Source organism: Phragmites australis, chromosome 6 (genome assembly GCF_958298935.1).
Source record: "Phragmites australis chromosome 6, lpPhrAust1.1, whole genome shotgun sequence".
NCBI lineage: Eukaryota > Viridiplantae > Streptophyta > Magnoliopsida > Poales > Poaceae > Phragmites > Phragmites australis.
The window spans coordinates 24,237,020-24,257,332 of NC_084926.1; the positions used below are offsets into that span (position 1 = coordinate 24,237,020).

The 20,313-nt window shown below is 43.9% G+C and overlaps 2 protein-coding genes across 3 annotated transcripts; both read right to left on the reverse strand.

Annotated features, from left to right (window-relative positions):
* Window positions 1-10,515: 10,515 nt before the first annotated feature.
* LOC133922158 (pentatricopeptide repeat-containing protein At3g12770-like) lies at window positions 10,516-14,917 on the reverse strand. 2 transcript variants are annotated; one of them, XR_009910399.1, is made up of 2 exons: window positions 12,782-14,917; window positions 10,516-10,932 (listed from the first exon to the last, which is right to left on the reverse strand). XR_009910399.1 is itself a non-coding variant. In XM_062367364.1 (1 exon), exon 1 carries the CDS (start codon window positions 14,824-14,826, stop codon window positions 13,024-13,026), a length of 1,803 nt encoding a protein of 600 aa, XP_062223348.1. In that variant the 5' UTR covers window positions 14,827-14,917; the 3' UTR covers window positions 12,719-13,023. The 2 variants fall into 2 exon arrangements, 1 of the variants encoding a protein (XP_062223348.1); XM_062367364.1 differs by lacking the exon at window positions 10,516-10,932 and having other exon boundaries at window positions 12,719-14,917.
* A 444-nt stretch (window positions 14,918-15,361) lies between these two features.
* Window positions 15,362-19,146, reverse strand: LOC133922159 (uncharacterized). The gene is made up of 6 exons (XM_062367365.1): window positions 18,763-19,146; window positions 18,509-18,659; window positions 17,806-18,066; window positions 17,128-17,209; window positions 16,257-16,450; window positions 15,362-15,883 (listed from the first exon to the last, which is right to left on the reverse strand). The coding sequence occupies exons 1-6, from the start codon at window positions 18,978-18,980 to the stop codon at window positions 15,581-15,583; spliced, it is 1,209 nt and encodes a 402-aa protein (XP_062223349.1). The 5' UTR covers window positions 18,981-19,146; the 3' UTR covers window positions 15,362-15,580.
* Window positions 19,147-20,313: the final 1,167 nt, after the last annotated feature.

Below are 20,313 nucleotides of genomic sequence, written 5' to 3' on the forward strand. Positions count from 1 at the left end.
ATGGTCCGTCCGGCACTAGGATTCAGTTGAAACTTGAGGGTGACGGTTCTTGTCTCTTTGCTTTGAAGGCTATCCCCACCATAGACCTGTCGAGTATTCCTGTGGTGTGGGAATTCTCACATGTCTTTCCGGATGAATTGCTAGGAATGCCGCCCGACCAAGCAGTTGAGTTCTCAATTGATCTCATGCCTGGAGCGGCTCCAATTTCCAAGAAATCTTACAAGATGTCATTAGTTGAGCTAGTTGAGCTGAGGAATTGCTATCCAAGGGATTCATTCGTACGAGCTACTCACCCTGGGGATGTTCAGCACTCTTTGTGAAGAAGAAGGATGACACTTTGCGGATGTGTGTTGATTCCTGTCCGCTAAATGAAGTCATAGTGAAGAACAAGTATCCTCTCCCTAGGATTGACATCTTGTTTGATCAGCTATTTTGTGCCCAGGTCTTCTCGGAGATCGACTTGAGACTGGGCTATCATCAGATTAAGGTCCGACCGGAGGATATCCCAAAGACGGCTTTCTTGACCCGCTACGGGCTATATGAATTCACCGTCATGTCCTTCGGATTGACGAATGCGTCGGCATTTTTCATGTATTTGATGAACATGGTATTCATGGAGGAATTGGATAAGTTTGTCATAGTTTTCATCGACGACATTCTCATATACTCCAATACTGATGAAGAGCATATTGAGCACCTCCATATTGTTCTTGTCGGCTCAGAGATCATCAGCTTTATGCCAAGTTCAGCAAGTGTGAGTTCTGGCTCAGGGAGGTAGCTTTTCTGGGTTATATTCTGTCAGAAAACGGTGTTGTAATTGACCCAAGTAAGGTGCAAGATGTGCTTAAATGGGTACAACCAAACAATGTCACAAACATCCGGAGTTTTCTCAAACTTGCGGGCTATTACCGCCGGTTCATCAAAAATTTCTCCAAGGTTGCCAAGCCAATGACCGAGTTACTGAAGCAAGGCAACAAGTTCGAGTGGTCAAGTGAGTGTGAGTCCGCTTTCTAGACTTTGAAGAAGTTGCTCACGACCGCTCCAGTTCTCACTCGGCCAGATATGAGCAAGAGTTTCGATGTCTATTGCGATGCTTCTCACATGGGCCTCGGATGTGTCCATATGCAAGAAGGCAGGGTTGTCGCTTATGCCTCACGATAGTTGAAGCGCCACGAGGATAATTATCCGATACATGACTTAGAGTTGGCTGCAGTCGTGCACGCTTTGAAGATCTGGCGTCATTATCTGATAGGAAACTTGTGTCGTATCTATACAGATCACAAGAGTTTGAAGTACATTTTCACTCAAGCCGATCTGAACATGAGGTAGCGAAGATGGCTCGAGTTGATCAAAGATTATGAACTGGAGGTTCATTAACATCCAGGCAAAGTGAATGTGATTGCCGATGCACTAAGCTGGAAGGCTTATTATCATTGCCTTAGAGTCGAGCCCGGGAATGCCACACTTTGTGATGATTTTCGCCAGCTTAGGCTCAAAATGGTTCCAGATGGCTTCCTTGCCAATTTGGAGAGCAAATCCACTCTCCTAGACGATATTAAAGCAGCTCAAAAGGATGATAAGGGTATGGCCCGAATCTAGGAGAAGATGAAGATCGGCAAGGCCGTATGCTTTTCTGAAGATGATCAAGGCATTTTATGGTTTGGGAACCGACTAGTGGTTCCAAGGGTCGAAGCATTGAGAAAGAAGATCCTTGATGAGGCTCATGATTCATTGTTGTCCATTCATCTGGGGAGCACGAAAATGTATCAATACCTCAAGCCACGGTTTTGGTGGACTCCCATGAAGCGAGAAATTGCTCGGTATGTCTCCGAGTGTGATGTCTGCCGAAGGGTGAAGGCCGAGCACCTCAAGCCAGCCGGTACACTTCAGCCTTTGCCCATTCCTTACTGGAAGTGGGAGAAAACTGGAATGGATTTCATTACCGGTTTGCTGAAGACCTAGAATGGGTACGACTCTATATGGATGATTATGGACCGATTGACGAAGTCCGCTCATTTCTTGCCCATCAAGACCACATTTTCGGCCAAGCAATATGTGGAGTTGTACCTCACCAGGATAGTTTGCCTTCATGGTATTTTGAAGAAGATTGTCTCCGATCGAGGCATGCAGTTCACTTCTCATTTCTGGAGGAGCTTCCAAGAGGCTATGGAAACTGAGCTTTTTCACAGCACGGCATATCATCCTCAGATAGACGGTCAAACTGAATGGGTGAATCAGATTCTTGAAGATATGCTTCGTGCGTGTATTCTCACTTATGGGAAGAGGTGGGACCTCTTGCCATTTGCGGAATTCTCCTACAACAATAGCTTTCAAGCGAGCATCGAGATATCATCGTTTGAAGCTCTTTATGGCTAAAGGTGCCGATCGCCGTTGAATTGGTCCGAATCCGGTGAACGGGCTTTTCTATGTCTAGATTTGGTTAAGGAGGCAGAAGATCATGTTCTGAATATCCGCAAGTGCCTCCTCACAGCACAATCACGGCAGAAGGGTTATGCGGATCGCCGCCGAAGGGAACTTATGTTTGAAATCGGGGACTTTGTTTATCTCAAGGTTTCCCCCCTCAGAGGAGTCTGCCATTTCCAAGTCCGCGGCAAGCTAGCTCCTCGATACGTGGGGCCTTTTCAGATTCTCGCTCCGTGCGGAGAGGTAGCTTACCAATTAGACTTGCCTCTGTCTCCCTCCGCAGTGCATAATATCTTTCACGTCTCACAATTGAAGAAATGCCTCCGAGTTCCAACCGACGTCATTGATGTTGCACCTCAGGAGTTGCAGCTGGATTTGTCGTATTGCGAGCGGCCGATAAGGATTTTGGGTGAAGCCGAGCGCAAGACGCGACGAAGTTCCATCAAATTCATCAAAGTCCAATGGAGCAACCACTCGGAAGGCGAGGCAACTTGGGAGCGTGAGGATAAGATCCGCTCCGAGTATCCCGAGCTCTTTGAAGGCTTGTAAAAGTCGTTGTAAATTTTGCACAGTTGGAACATTTCGCATGTATGTGTTCATCACCTTGTTAAATGGAAATTTACATTGGATTCTATCTCTCATAGCATGGTTCCTAGACTCATCGTCCTTTCCCCGACTCGTGCCGAATGTCGGGACGAGATTCTTCTTAGGGGGGAGGTTTGTCACGTCCCAATTTCTTAATCACGCATTTAAGAAAAATGATGCTTCTTAATGACACTTTAACTGACATAAGGCATAAGACACAACTCTACCCTCTTGCATAACGACACATCCGAGGCCTATGCGGGAAGCATCGCAATAGATGTTAAAACCCTTTCCACCGCAGGCTGAGCAAGAACGGGAGCGGTCGTGAACAGTTTCTTCAAGGTTTGAAAAACTGACTCACATTCACTCGACCACTCAAACACATTCATTGCTTCAACAGCTCAGTCATGGGCTTGGTAATTTTGGAGAAATTCTCGACAAACCGATGGTAATAACCTACAAGTCTGAGAAAACTCCGGATGTCGGCGATATTCTTAAGCTACACCCAATTGAACACATCCTGTACCTTGCTCGGGTCAATTGCAACACCATTTTCAGACAATACATAACCCAGAAAAGTAATTTTCCTCAGCCAGAACTCGCACTTGCTAAACTTGACATAGAGTTGGTGATCTCAAAGGCGACCAAAAACAACACGGAGATGCTCTGCATGATCTTCCTCCGTCTTGGAGTATATAAGAATGTCATCGATAAAAACTACGACAAACTTGTCAAGTTCCTTCAAGAAGACCGTGTTCATCATATACATAAAGAAGGCCGGTGCATTAGTGTCACGTCCAATTTCTTAATCACGCATTTAAGCAAAATGATGCTTCCTAAGCATTATGCTTAAATTTTACGTAATGGTAATCCGGAGCGCTATTGCACTTCATTAATAATCATTTGGATAAGAGGGATAGTTGGGGGAGAAAATAATGGAAAATGAATTGAAAATACTCATTCTCTACCATGTGGGCCCCACATGTGGCACCACTCCTCACCCACTCCCTCTCTCAAGTGGGTAGCACCCCACCTACTCTCTCTCTATCCTTCCTCACTCCACCACATCCTCACCAGGTGCAGCTCACAACTATGGCTCTCCCTCCCTCTCTCACTTAAGCTCAAGCTCTCTCTCTCCCTTTCTTCCCAAAATTCGAGGTCAAGTGGAGGATTCAAGGTATGCATGTGGTACCATTGCTTTCTCTAGCTCATAAGCTACTCATCTATCCAATCCATTTTCGTTTTCGTGGAAGAATTGAGTAGTTTTGAAGTTCTTGGCATTCTTGAGTTTTTTGAAGCAAAAATGGAGTTTTGGTCGAATATGAGCTCTAGAATCATTTTGGTAGTTGATGAGCAAGTTCTAGTACCCTTGGACTATCCCTAACATGTTCCCTTTAGGCTTAGAAAAGATCGCAATTCGAATCAACCAAAAATCCACTCAAAAATAGCTTTTCTGGCTGACTCGGATACTCCCGACTCACCCGGATACTCCTAGTTTAGCAGAATTTGTATGATGAATTGTGTTCAAAATTTGTTAGGGTTTAGAGTGCGAGTTTTCTTTAGGATCCTTTGGATAGGGCATATACACTTTTATGTAGCACAGATTTGTAAAATGAGTCAAAACACTCGAGTGAAAAAAATCGTGAAGAAACGAAATCTGTATTTCTCGGATTATCTGAACAAACCCAGAGACTCCTGGTAGTTATGTAATCGTGTAGCCGAGAGTTTCGTTCGGAACCTCACTCGGAATGTCTGGCACATCCCGGATAGTCCAGACCAACCCGGAGGTTCCGAGTCAAGTTAAAATAATGCTAACCGAGAGCTTTTCCCGTGGATGGCCCGGATACTCCGAAACCCGGATAATCCGGATTCACCTAGATACTACGGGCCAGTCAAATAAAAAGCAGCAACCGAACACCTCTTCTGGAGGGTCACCCAGAGGGTCCGAGCCCGGATACTCCGGATGGCTGTTATTTTTTGGTTTTTGTTTAGATCATTTAGTATTGCATTGATTCGTATATCTTATACTTCTAGCATGTTGTTAAGCATTGTGGCATGTATTGTTGCAGTTTATTCATATTCATGGCATTGCACGCATTAATCTTTTTAGAGGATGTTGAGCCGGTGATCCAGGAGAGCGAGGGAAACTTTGGGTAGCCACCTGAACAGCAAGGCAAGCATCTAACATATTGCACCCTATCAGTTGAATTGAATGAAGTCTAAATATTGATAAATTGTGCTTATGTATAGTTTTGCATGTATAGGGAGTCAATGTCGGGAAGAAATGGGTAGAATCTACGCCAATTGCATTCTTCTACGTTGATGATTTGTTCATCCACGTTCCTTGTAGCTTTGAGATGATGTGATGTCTAGGTACAAGTTTGACTTATATGCTTAGCCATTCTTAGGTCTTTCGGTAGAAGTCGAACGACGGCGTTTTCCGTTGTTCACAAGCATAGGATTTAGTTTTGTCGTACAAATACATGGTTCAGGTTGTTATGGTTGGTTGAGTGGTGAGTATGTGACGAGATGTGAGTGGTGTTAGGGGTGTCATCTACCCTCAAGGAAAGTCCGGGGGCAGTTCTGGAAGGGAACCCGGACACTGTAGGCTGCTTACATCGTTTAAGGCCGTCCATTAGTATAGTTGGCTTTAGCACTTACCTTACTCACCACATGCCGATCTAATGGTAAGACGAGCCGAATACCTTCACAGTTGTGGCTTTGTGGGGCCTGAATATCGACGATGTGAGCGGGCGGGCTTGTAAGTGGTACTAGTTTGCTCCGGGAGTAGTTCTAATACCGCCCCGCCGAGCGACACATGCCGCACACAGTTGGGGCTGGATGGGAAAGGTTGACACGGGTACCCCCCCTTGTGTGCACTTTAGCGGGTGGTACAAGCCGTATGGTTTCCAAGTCATGTGGGTCTAGGAGTGCCCCCTGCATGTTGTAAAATCAGTTCGAACTGCCTCTCGGTCATGAGCATGCTATGGTTTCATTTGTATCGGTCGTAGAGTTCTCGCTTGTGGATGATGCTTCAGATATGTGGATTGTGGTTCAGATATGTGGGAAGCGGTCGAGATGGCACTTTTTATACATTGATACTATTATGGTTACAGTTTCATATGATCAGTTGGTAGTTGCGAGGTAATTTCATATATGTTGGTTAAGTTAGTCGCTCACACATATGTCTAGGTTTCTTACCGCTTTAATTAACTTAATCGTATATTTATATTCTTGCTAACAGCTCAATGCATAATCCTTGGAGTCAGGATATTATATACCCATATTGTGTAAGTCTTGCGAGTACCTTCATACTCTGGGTGCTGCCCTTGAGTTGATTCAGGTACTCCGGCTGCTGAGGAAGGGGCGATGTTTGGCTACTTTGTGCCTGCTGATCAGGGTGGCAGGCAGGAGTAGTGCATCCTACTCCGAAGCTCGAGCTTTTGGAGTGGAGCCTAAGGATATGTGGCTCCACTCTCTTTTGTTGTATAGTTTATTCTTTCTGCTGTGTTGATCTTTGGATAGTTAGGAGTTGAGGGGTTTTTGTCTCCTCCAAGCTCGCTTTTGTTATAAATTGTTGGAATTAGTTGCATGCTTAATTTTTGTAATATAAATGTTATTACTCGCTCTTTATTACGCTATGTTGTGATATACTATGTTGGAGGCATGTGTTCCGATCCTTGGGTACAAAACATGTGCCAGGACTACCGGAACAGGATTCTGTTTAGTCATCAAGGTTAGATTATGAATAATGATCCTCCTAATGATTAATTAGAATACTGTTTGGATAGTTCCTCACAATTAGTCAAGCCGAAAGACATGACGGTAAATTCATAAAGCCCGTTACAGGTCGAGAAAGCTGTCTTCGAAATATCCTCCGGTCGGATCTTGATTTGGTGGTAACTTAGCCTCAAGTCAATCTTAGAGAAAACCTGAGCACCGGTCAATTGATCGAACAAGGTATCAATCCGAGGAAGTGGATGTATGTTCTTGATTGTGGCAGCATTCAACGGACAGTAGTCAACACATATCCACAGAGTACCATCCTTCTTCTTAACAAAGAGTGTCGGTCATCCCTAAAGTGAGGAGCTCGGATGAATGAAACCCTTTGCAAGCAATTCATGAATTTACTTCTTCAATTTGGCTAACTCGTTCGGCGGCATCCGGTAGGACCTCTTTGAAATCAGGGTCGTACCAGGCAATAGCTCAATGGAGAACTCCATGGTTCGGTTAGGTGGCATTCCTGTTAATTCTTTTGGGAAAACATTAGAAAATTCACACACGATTGGAATAATCGAAAAATCTATGGCTGTGACAACCTTCAGGACATGAAGACAAGGATTTATGTCACTGAGCTTCACACGAATCTAGACATCGAATAGACAATTAAGGATGACGGTCTGTTGAGAAAAATCAATGACAACATTATTCTTGGTAAGCCAAATTCATTACCCAAATGATATCTATCCCTTTGGAGTCCATTACCAATAAATTTGTACTGAAGGACATCTCATTCATAATAACCAACGCTTTAGTCACCCATTGATTAACAAGAACGTTGGCTCCGAGTGCGTCTATGAGATAAGGTATAGAGATGACACTAACTTTCAGCTTGTGATGTTGAGTATAACTCGCTGTTATGAATGAGTGAGAAGCTCCATAATAAAAAAGAATGATTGTAGGAGCGACGATAGAATTAAAATTCACAAGCAATGTATCTATCAACATATTCGCACCCCCTTGAGCTTCTTCAATGGTGGTGTAGTTGACACGACAACGCTTAGGGACTTGCACAGTCTTCAAGGCTTGATGGGAGGATTGCACGGGTGGTGATGGCCTTGAAGTATTCACCGTGACTCCGGGCATCAGAAAAGGCCATTCCTGCACAAAGTGTCCGACACGTCAACAGTTGTAACATGGACTACCAGGGCCACCTGTCACACTCTCTTGAGACCCCGTGAGTCGTGAAGGTTGTCCTTACGGAACGAAAAAAGTTGGATGCCACACTATCCACATTGGCTGCGGAGCAGCCAAAGCCGTCATGTGGGATTGATGGGGTTGACTCTCTGCACGTGGACGTTGAGAGCTCCCGCCCACAAAAAGTGATGGAGTCCTTTTGCACTTCTTCTCTTCTTGATGGTTCTTCATCTTGAACTCCATCGTGAGGGAGGTTCTCACAACTTGTTAAAGTCGACGAACTCATGCGCCAAGAGATGATCTTGCATTTTGGAAGTGAGGCCGTTCATGAAGTGATACTGTTTCTTCTCATGAAGTGCTGACGTCTTCCGGAACATACTGTGCCAAGTGATTGAACACTTGCACATACTTCATCACTGAACTGCCTCCTTGCTTGAGGTCCATAAACTCACACCTCTTGATCTCCATCAAACCCTTGGGAATATGAAAATCCCAAGATACTTGGCGGAACTCCGCCCAAGACACTTGGTGATTGGCAAGATACAGGACCAAATAGTTGGTCTACCAAGTGCTAGCCGCATCTTGGAGTTGATGGGTGGGGAAGAACGTCTTCTCATGGTCCTCGCACCGAAGGAGAGCGAGCTTCTACTCGACGGTGCGAAGCCAATGATCCCCATCGAGCGGGTCCTTAGCACGCATGAAAGTAGGAGGCTAAGTTTAGAGGAAATCCACGAAGTCATCTCGGCACCCGGCCACACCTACTCTATGACGTTTCATACGTGGTTGCCCACATATTCAATTCCCATACCTTCACCTTATGGGACACCTCATGTAAACGCCACATGAGTAGACGACCATATCTATCATCGTATGGTGGATGTTCATACGTTATCGCTAACGTATTCACTTTTCATACCATTGTCGTACGGAACACACTAGGTCCCTACCTTGCACCGGTTGAGCCCCCGATATTTGCCGCTATCGGGATGCATCAATACAGCATAATCAACAAATGCATCACAATGAGAAAACCACACAATGCATAACAAATAATTCAAGTGCATCACTCAAGCATACGTTACACTTAGAGATATAGTATAGCAAGTTTATACATATTAATCATGATGAGGCATAAAGAAAACTTTAGTGGGTTGCTTAGTAGGTTTGACACACTTACTAAACAATGCTCTAACCATTTTTATGCTACTTCATTAAACTAAGCTTTGATATCACGCTATGAGGAACCGTCCAGATATTATTCTAATTAATCACTAAGTCGATCATTTGCATAATCACAACTACAATGATTAATCAGAATACCATCTCGGTAATCTTAGTACATATTTTGTGCCCAAGATCGAAACACATGCCTCTCCAACATATAGCATCACAATGCAGTTTAAGAAGAGCAAGTAATTAAAGTTATATTACAGGTTCTTAAGTATTTACCATATTATTACAATTTACAGCAAAAGAGAGCTAAGAGGAGATAAAAATCGACTCAATTCCTAACCAACAAAAGAAACTATACAACGGAAACAAAAGCTAAAGGCAACAAAATGTGAGTGAAGCCATATGCCCTTAGGTTTTACCCCGAACGCATGACCTACAATAGTAGGATGCACTATTTATTCCGGCCACTCACATCGGTGAGCGTGAAGTAGCAAAAAATCAACTCCTCCTCACCTGCAAAACTTGTAGAGCAGTTGAGTACGAAGTACTCGCAAGACTTAATCCATAATGGACACTTATAAATAGCCCGACTCTAAGAATTATACATTGGGATGTTAGCAAGAATACAACCATATAGTTAAGTAAATTCATATACGAAAGCAAATTTGATATAAACATGTGTGAGCATCAATACTTGACCAAAGTAACAAACTAGCCCATAAACATCAACTGAATATAATGTGAAAGGAACCGTAGTAATAATATCTATAAAGCACCATCTCAACCCATCAACCACCTCAATTCACATTCATAACTCTACGGCTGCTGCAAATGGACATAAACATACTCATAACCGAGAGCGCGGTACTTCGAAATGTTTTTACACCCTGTAGGGGATAAAACTTTACTCACAAGATTTGAGGATTATACGGCTTGCATGACCACACAGATCTATACAAGAGGTACTCAAATCAACTTTTTCCAATAAGCCGCAACCATTTGAATCGTGCATCGCTCGGTGAGGAGCCCACTTTGGTTAACTCCCGAAGCAACCACAAGTGTCTCTACAAACCCGTCTGCTCACACCGTCAATGTTCAAACCCAAATGATTGAGTATTCGGCTATAAAGGTTTCGGATTTTCTTACCATTAGATCGACATGTAGTAAGTACAATAAGTGCTAGAGCCAACTGCAGCAAGAATCGGCGCTTAAGCGACGCAAGTGGACTACGGTGTTCGAGTTCCTCTCCCGACCTACCCAAGGGAACTCCACATCCGGGCAGGAGAAACACTCCTAACACCGCTTACATCTCGTCTCATCCTCACCACTCATCCAACCAACACCATCGACCCATCATTGTGATTATTGTACAGTTAATTAAAGCCTATGCTCGAGAATGATGAAACATTTTACCACTCGACTTCTACCAAAGACCTAAGCACTTGGTAAGCATCACGAATAATATTTTAAGTTAGACAATATCATATTAAACCTAGGCTAAGCATCACGAATAATATTTTAAGTTAGACAATATCATATTAAACCTAGGCTACAAGGATACAGATCAGCAATTATTCATGACAGGAGAATTAGTGCATCAACATAGGTTCTACCCATCATAAACCCGACATCGACTCGAACGCATGCATAACGTATATAAAGCATATTTATCACATTAGACATATATAATCCAAATTAACGTGAGAAGTATACTTAGATGCTTGCCTTGATGCTACGGGGTTTGCCTTATACTACCCGCGCAACACTCGTAAAACTCGAGTAGATTGGTGTCGCCTTCAACCACAACAGCGACACACTTCGGTTCTTCGTTCACTAAAAAAAGAACATGTGCAATGATGAGCATGAATGAAGTGCACAATGTATGCTACAATATGCATAACAACAAGCTAAATGTGTAAGAAATATAGAAGAATAATGAAACATACGATCTAAACAACGCCGGAAAAGTAACAAGAGGCCAGAGACTTCGGGTTGAACTCGAAGTATTCGGGTTCTGGAACTTCTTGGTGAACCTCCGGGTGAGGGCTCTCGGTTAGCCATTTTTTAAATAACCTGGAACCTCCGGGTGAATCCAGATACTCTAGATTGGACCGGACACTCCGGGCGAGACTCTAAGTGGGGCTCTCGGCTATTTACCTGGACCCTCCGGGTCGAGTCCGGATACTCCAGATTGGGCCGGACACTCTGAGTTGATCCGGACTATCCGGGTTCTGGCGGAGTTGAGTTCTAAAGTGTTCTCCAGCCGATTTAATTCGCATGCTAAATCTATTCCACCAAAATATGGATATGCACTATACAAAGGGTTGTAGACTTAAATTACACCCTAAATCGTCATTTCTTAAGGACAATTCAATGGGGTTTCTCCAGGTTTACCCAGAGTATCTAGGTCAATCCGAATTACTCGGGTTGTCCAGAGAGGCTGCTTCAAAGGAGAAATATCGACCGATTTGATTTGCAAGCTTCTTCAAACCAAAGGGAAACATGTTTGAGAGAGTTTATAGAATCTAGAACTCACTCACCAACCTAGCAACACGATTCCTAACTCAAAACTCACCCAAATCCTCATTTTAGCTCCAAAACTCAAGAACTTTACAACCAAAGGTTCAAACTCGGGATTCATCCAAGCAAAATATGCATCTATGCCATTTGAGCTTAGAAAACTCAGTCAAGATGCTTTGCCGAGCTTCAGGACCGTCGGTTGAAGGAGGAAAAGCTCAAAAAGAGGAAGAACGCCGGTGCTCCTTGTGCTTCAAGCAAGAACACCAAAAAACATCAAAACTAGCTCAAATCCTTCGGAAAAGCGAAAATGAATTGAATGGGTGGATAGCTCATGAGCTCATGATCACGTGAGTACCACATGCACACCTCAATTCTTTCTCTTGAGGTGGGATTTTGGGGAAGAAGGGGAGAGGAAGCTTGAGAGGGAGGGACATCTCTTGCTCCTTGGCTTAGCCGGTTGAGAGAGGGAGCATGGGAGTGGAGTGAGGGAGAGAGAGAGGGGGAGCAGGTGGGTGTTTCCCAAGTGAAAGGGAGATGTGGTAGGGCCGGTCACGTGGATCTCAATGTTAGAGAGAGAAGCTCGTTTTACTGTGAAATCGATTCTTTTCTCTCCCAAATTTTTTTCTCTCATTTAATTGACTCAAAACGAAATGCTCTAATGAGCCTAAATAAATTGCCCCAAATTAATCATGACACTAATAACGGATTTAAGACGTGACAGACGCTATCCTACTGGTTCATTTCAAAAAGAGAAAAGAACATAAAAGAAAGAAAACAGCAGTCTCATTATGAATTTCTTTATCTTATAAGTAATTCTGCAACAACAGAAGAGAGTTTATATAGGCGAATGCTTCTTTCTGCATATACCATCTTCTTCAATCTATAAGAGAGAATATAATTATATAAAGCAACAGTTTGGCAGCTAATGTGTTCTCTAGAAGTAACTGAAATAAATATGTAATCTTATGTTGTTGTAAATGCCGCACTTCCTAGTGGCTAATGCAAAACTTGCACTGCTTCTACAATTTTGCTAGAAGCTAATTCAAAACCCTACAGTACTTTGACTAAGCTAAAAGTTGAGTTTAAGGATAGAAAACACTGCTAAAATGCGACACATTGGTTTAGACTGAAGATAAATTAGATGAATGAATACACAGCGTACCATGTCCAATTATCATCAAATGCAAAGCCTGAAGCGAAGTCAATCTCATCAACTCATATACAAAACTGCACCCTCTGGAAATGTTTTCTGCAGTGTTCCGTTTACAAGATTATAGCCATCAGTAACTGACATGGAAGAGGGCCTTAAAGCTGATCCTCACTAAGCCTCAAATAGCGATTTGGGTCGAGGCTTAATGAGGATTCGAACATGATGTGAATCAAGTGTTCTACAGCATCTAGTAGTTAGCCACCCAGCTCAATGCAACTCCATCCAGGTTCCTTGACTAATCCTTGCTTGCTTATTAGCATTCTATGGCTTCTGGCCTTCTTCCACTTCCCTAAACAACTAAGCATATTAGATATTAGGACACAGTGACCAGAATTTTGGGAGTCCAGGTTCAGTAGTTCCTCTGAGACAAACTCTTTGGATGAATCGGCACAATGAGCACTGTGTGCGCTAATAAGAGGAGCCAAAACCTTTTTTCGCATTTGAACTGGCATCTGCTTAAAGAACTTTATAGCACTACTAAGATGACCAGCTTTACAAAGCAAATCAACCATGCACATATAATGTTCGATAGATGGTTCAATACCATATTCAACCGTCATGCTATGAAAGCAGTGAAGACCTTCATCGATTAAACCAGAATGGTTGCACGCTGTTAAAACATGAGTGTAGACAATGGCATCTGGTCGAACACCTTCATTTTGCATCTGATTGAAAAGGACAACAGCCTCACTGCCTTCTCCATTGCAGGCATATCCATTAATCATGGCACTCCAGACAGTCAAGTCTCTATTGGTGACACCATTAAATAATTTTCTAGCACGCTGAATTCTCCCACACTTGCAATACATGTCTATAAATTCAGTGGAAACTTGTAGGTCTGACTGCAGTCCCATTGCTATCACGTACTCATAAACTGTTTCGCCAAGATTAGCAGATCCCAAATCAGCACATGCTGCAAGAACTGCTATTACAGTTGCTTTATTTGGCTCTACATTTGAATGCAACATGGCGTCAAACATTGCCAGAGCCTTATCCGGATAACCACATTCAACATATACATTTAGCATCGAAGTCCACAACACTACATTCTTGCTGTGAACTGAATCAAAGACCTCTCTAGCAGCCAAAAGATCTCCACACTTTCCATACAAGTTAACCAAGGATGCCGCCAGATCCTCCTGACATTCAAACCCACACTTGGTCACAAGAGCATGCACACCTTTAGCCACTAACAAGTTTCCAAACAGCACAGCAGCTGTGATCAGATTGACAAGCACCACTGAATCCATATTTTGCTCTGTCCTCCGCATGCGGCTGAACAGTTCAAACACTTCCACGAAGTCCCTCATTTGTAGATAACCCGATGCCATTGCACTCCAAGTAACAACGGACTTCTTCTCCACACGATCAAACAGGGACCTGGCCACGTCCGTCTGGCCAGCACGGACAAGCATGGTGAGCACCGAGTTCGAGACCAGCAAATCTGCGTCAAGCCCCGATTTCACGCTGTATCCGTAGATGCACACGCCAAGACTCCTCGCCGACACAGAGTCCGCGCACCCCGACAGAACGCCAACGAGCGTGCTCCCGCTGGGCCTCACCCCCGCGTGTCGCATCGCGTTGAACATCGCGACGGCCTCGTCGACCTGAGAGCTCCTGCCGTACGCCGAGACCATACAGTTCCAGGCAACCAGCGTCCGGCGCGGCGTTTCGTCGAACAGGCGGCGCGCGTCGGGGAGGTAGCCGCACTTGGCGTACATGTCCACCAGCGAGGTCCGGACGAAGGCGTCGCAAGAGACGGTGGCGCCCGCGAGGTAGGCGCGGGCGTGGATGGCGCGGCCGAGGCGGGGCAGACGCAGCGCGGCGCATGACTTGGTGAGGGAAGGGAAAGTGGAGGCGTCCCCGCGGAGGCCCGTGGCGAGGAGGGAGCCGGCATAGAGGCGGAGGCAGTCGGCGTAGGAGCCCTTTGCGGCGGCGAGCTGGATCAGGCGGTTCCAGTGGCGCAAGGCGGCGGCCGCCGAGGCGGGGTCGCTCATGCTGGGAGGACGGCGGAGCGGCGCGCATGCGTGAGTCTTGTCTTGCGTACAAAGCGGACGCAGTTTGGAACGCAGGAACGGAAAATTTTCTAAGGAATACGGCAAAAAGTTTCCGTTCCGTTCAACATAGAGAAGAACGTTTCAGTGTTTCAACCTCGAAGATCCATTTCCTCTGAATCTTGTCACAGCTGCTTGAGTCTGTTTCAGTTGACTGCTTCATTTCTAGATGATCATTTGTTGACAAAATTGTAAACACTTTGTTCCCACATTAATCTTGCTGTGAAATTGTTAGTGATCTCTCGGGCAAAAAAGTGTCATTGCAAAATGTGTGCGATTAAATTAGCTTTCATCGACAATATCTTTGTGAAAATTTCGATCACTCGTATAACACATTAGTAGATTTGACTCGGCAAGTACTAAAGATAAAACAAATACTACATTGTTGCAGAATTTGGTGGTTTGAAATTAACATCTCAAAATAAAAATTGTATCAAAAAATTAACATCTAAAATAATACCAACTTGTGTAGAAAGTATACCCTACGAAAGCATACGTGGCCTCGATAAAATAACAAGATTTTACAAAGCGTGCATACATCAAGTCGTTTTTTACAAAAAATTTTATTTACATAATTTATGCTGAAAAACGCTTTACAACCGTATATATCTATTCAAGTAAAACGCAGTCACTTTTCTAAATCGAAAAAAAGCTAATGCTTAACAGGCAGTCTTCACGGCTTAAAGCAATCCTATTGCTAGCGCCTGGATCGAGTCACATCTGTTCTTCCCCTCGATGTCGATGAGCCTGACTCTTTCCCTTGCTTGAATGCCTTCTTCAAGAAGAAAGCCATCGCGAGCTGAGCCCCGAGGTTGGATCGGCCTCGAGACAGACAAACGATGCTTCCAACCAGCAGAAGCCCGCTTGCAATCATTTGCCGAGAGGACTTCTTCCCTGGTAGGTTGCATGGTGAAGTTCTGGCAGTCTCTGTAGAAGGAACTGTTGTATCCCGTGGTGGTCCACGACTTGCATCCATGGCAGTCTCCAAGTCCTGGGGAAACTGATATCCAAATAGGTTTAGCTTCATCAGAGCGTAAATGAACATGTCAGGATAACATAACAGCAGCCTACTCACAAATTATGTGGTTACTTAATTTGAAATTTGAAAAATAGGCTTCAGTGATTTAAGTAGTCTTGCAACTGGTACGCTTTAAAGTATATTTCATCCTGAAAAACATTAACATTGCCTGCACTTATGCTGTAATCCAGTTATTATTTGATCATGACGCATAAAAGACATAAAAACTACAATCCATAACAGGCTACAAAAGGTGAGCACACAAGGTAGCCTATGGTGCATCATAACGAAACACAAACTTCATGTTGCAATACATCAAACCCAGCTGAAGTGAAAAACTAGTAAGAGCACCGACCTTCTTCATAAGTCTTTGCATGGTCTGAATTGATATTGACGAACTTTGATGCCGAGGATACCGACGTAGAGCATCGTTCATTTTGCATATATAACTCCAAATGCCCTTGGAAAAGGCTAGCTTTGCCATCTCAATGTTCATGCCATTGTCCTCATGATGAAGCACTGTAATTTGGCATGCATCCCTTCCAGGGACTGTAATGTAAAATAACAAGTCAATATTAAATCTAATAACAGAGTAAACATACATATCACAAATGTGTAACACCTGACAGAATGCATTATGATTACAATTTTTACTAATAATATAAAGCAAGACCGAAATGTGCCTCCAATTGGCTTCAAGTTTTAATTTCCCACCAGAATGGCATGATATTAAGTAATACATCAGGTCACATAGAGAAATAAGTGGAATGGAGCAATTATATTCAGACAATTAAAAGGAATGATACGTCATGTTTGAGCATAATTTCTAAATCCTCTTAAAAACGAAGGAAAATAAATCTGGAAACGAAAATTCCTAATTTTGGTTTGAGATAAAAAGCTGCACAAAGTGGGTTGTTCGTCACAACTCTTGAGATCAGAAAAAAACACAAAAGACTAATGTTGTTATTGAGCAAATTGAGCATTATGTTATGTCAAACGAAGGCTTATGCAATGAGGAAGCATGATAATTGCACTTACATCTGAAAAATATGTATAAAAAGTAGGGGGGGGGGGGATTGGATAGACTAATATTATGGTTCGTAACACAACAGCAAAGTCAATCCGCATCCCAATTTGTTCCCAAGAAACAACCTATAATTAAAACAAGATTCCAAGCTCACTATATACCAAAATTGAAGCCCTTCAACGGTTTTGAGATGACTTACCTTTTCTAATACACCAGCCTGATCTTAGAAGTCGCACTCGAACAAACTTTCTCTGTTGTGCCGCAAGAGGATGTTCGCATTCCTGTTAGGATTAACAATTTATGCATGGAAAATTAGGTAACAATTATACTTGAAAACCATGTAAAGTTTTGGAAAAGGGGATAAAGGAAAATCATCTATCAACAAAGCCATGTATAACACATATACGGTAGTTCAAGCATGAAACTGAGAATGCCAGTTCAATTCATTTCATGTGATGTTCTGTTTTGTGAAAATGCGCACACAATTACTAAGAAATGTATGACATATTAAAATCATTGATGTTAATTATTTTAAATATTTCTAGGATAAAATATAAATCAGTTCAAACTTTAATTTCCAATTAGTTATGAAGATGGTAGGTTGTAGCCAAAAATAACAGTTGGGGCTTCATCTATTTCGTTATGCATTGCCTGAAAAACTGCTACAACCTTCTAACTGACATATGACCAGCTCAAATCTAACAAGCATTTGAATCAGTTGATGTCAGGGCTCAGGAACGTTGTGCATATTCATATGTTGAACATTTTGCGATCAATAAGTCATATCTGAAGTCCTGCTATGGTGAAAAGATATATCATATATTTGATGCACAATAGTACGAGGAGTTAAGATGCAGGAAGGAGGGGTGAAGCTAACCTTGATAAAACAATAGAACGACTTTTCATTTGCTTCCCATACTCGCCATGCCAATATGTATTCTCTTGGTGTCAGAAGGGGAAACTTCTTGATTGTACGTCCTACCTCTACCCCACTGTTCTCATCATACTGCAGCTGCTCATGCTTTGTCACAGTGTTATCCCACTCCATTCTATACTCATTATCCATGTAGAAGTCCCTCAACAGCTCTGTTGAGCATCTCTCATATGTTGTAATACTTAGATATTTAGGAGGACCATCCTGAAGGATGAAAGAATAGACCGAAATAAGATGCATGAACCATTTTTCATTCACATTTGTGGCTCATGCATAAATACAATTTGAAAGATTTATAGGAGACGAGACGTCACTGCAATAGCGTAACAACACAAAAACGGTCATTTGTACCCAATCCTGGAAAACCCCAGGGCCCAAGGTAATTTCAAGGAGACTACAATACATGCTTCGTGAGCAATCACTCCTGAGACCATTTTGACCTCTCAACAATTGGAAACAACTGACGTCAAAATGATTGATTTCACATCTCAATTCTGAAGTGACAAACAAAAACACCGATCGGATTCTAGACTCTAAAGTGCACATAGCCGACCAGCATATCTGAATCCAACTATAGGTTTCCGCGGACACAAGCCTGCCAGGAGTAAATTCACAAGGAGGCGAGAGGGAGATGATCCAGCCTTACCGTGGGCTTGTCGCACCAGGTCCTGTAGGAGACGGCGTCGTTCCCCCTGGTGATCACGTGCTCCCACCCTTCCTTCTCCGGCTCGCGGGCGCCCACGCCGAGGCTGCTCACCAGCTGCCTCAGATCGTCCTCCGTCACAAGCCCCTCTATCCTGGAACCATCCAAGGGCAGACACGACACAGTCAGCCAGGCCCCTCCAGCCAGTCAAAGCAGAAACCACGCCCACGAATGAAAAGTGAGTACGGGGGGCAAACCCTGATGCGGAGCCGGGAGCAGGCGCGGGCGCCACGGCCTCGGTGCGGGTGATTCGACCGCCGCCGCCGCGGAGGCGGAGGCGGCGGTGGAGGAGGAGGACGGTGAGGTGCGAGACGATGAGGAAGAGGAGCGCGGCGGCGGTGGCCCAACCGCCCCCGCGAGATGCCGGCCGCCAGAGGTCGGCGGCGCCGAGCAGGACCTCAGGCGGCGGCGTCATGGCCCGTCCGCTCCGCGTCGTGTCGCGCTGCTCCTTGCGTTGCGCTGCGCTGCTCCCTGCGCACGAGCCGCCCCGGCCGGTACGTTGGCACTTGCGGGCTTTGTTCTTTCCGTGATGGGGAGAGAAACCGAGAAAAAGATGGAGAAGAGAGAGAATTGAGATCGGAGGAAATTAGGGAGTAGGGAAAATTGGCAACCATAACAGATTGCAAAATGCAATCTAAAGATATAAATGTCATTACTGTTCATCACGGTTAGGCAAAATAGCATTCTCACCCGACTCGGTGAGTTTTTTTATGGATCTCCATTTTTTTCTTACTACAATAGTAAATGATTCTTCTAAATGTCAAAATTACCCTTATGCGTGGACATCCTCTTTTCCGAACTGGAGCGCTATTCCCTCCCTCATGGAAGTGTTCTTTCTCTTACAGAGGGAGATGAGCTCGCTCTGCCCCTCCCCAACCACCCAACGCCGCTTCAGCCCAACCACCACCCTCCACCGCAAAATCGGTCGCTCCCCTCTTCCTTAGCTCTGGCCGCCATCCCCACCCCCCATGTGGTAGCAAACCCTAGCGCCCATCACATGTGCTGCTAGGGGTAGGAGTCGGCCTGTAGAAGGCCTACCGATGGTGGAGACGCAAGGAGAATCCTGGTGAGATCCCTCTCGTTTGGTCCTACAATGTTGGATCCGAGTGAGATTCCTACCGAGTATGTTGCTCTTTTTTATGCAAGATTTGATTGAAATTAGGGCCAGAATATAGCATGATTAGGCTAGATTGACTCATCTGTAATGTTATATTGCTTAATGTGTGGAACCCTCTAGGTTACTCAAATCCTAACCTTTATAACTGTTATTTCGATGTTGATCCTTCTGCTGCATTTCGAGTAAAAGTTACAGTTGAATCATTTTGCACAATCATAGATGATAGGAAGGAGTATCGAAAGAGTAAAACCTAACACTTTGTTGCGAACCATGATTTGTTCTCTATCATTGAGCTACCTTCGCATGTTAATAACTATTTCAAGTGGAATGATGACCAAAGAATGACAACATGGTATTCTACAACAGAGGATGTATTGATCCCTTTAATTGTCGAGTGTGAGATACATGTAATATTTGAACGTAACATGGACATAAGGATTATGAAATTCTTTGTGACTATTGAGAACAAGTAGGTGCAAACATTACTTGTTATGCCCTCAAGCTTGCAGCCACAACCACTACCATTAGTTGTTGTTCTCTCAAGCTCACAGCATTAGTTGTTGTCCCCACTAGCTCACATCCATCAGTTGTTGTCCCTTCAAGCTCTCAACTTGTTGGTGGTGATAGCTCT

What these genes read in the sequence shown, in the direction of transcription:
- LOC133922158 (XM_062367364.1), bottom strand. Translation starts at nt 14,826, where the DNA reads ATGAGCGACCCCGCCTCGGCGGCCGCCGCCTTGCGCCACTGGAACCGC.
- LOC133922159 (XM_062367365.1), bottom strand. Translation starts at nt 18,980, where the DNA reads ATGACGCCGCCGCCTGAGGTCCTGCTCGGCGCCGCCGACCTCTGGCGG. An exon ending in GCTCCCGGCTCCGCATCAGG is followed by an intron (nt 18,660 to 18,762) that starts GTTTGCCCCCCG and finishes GGATGGTTCCAG; the next exon opens with GATAGAGGGGCTTGTGACGG. An exon ending in CGTTCTATTGTTTTATCAAG is followed by an intron (nt 17,210 to 17,805) that starts GTTAGCTTCACC and finishes TAATCCTAACAG; the next exon opens with GAATGCGAACATCCTCTTGC.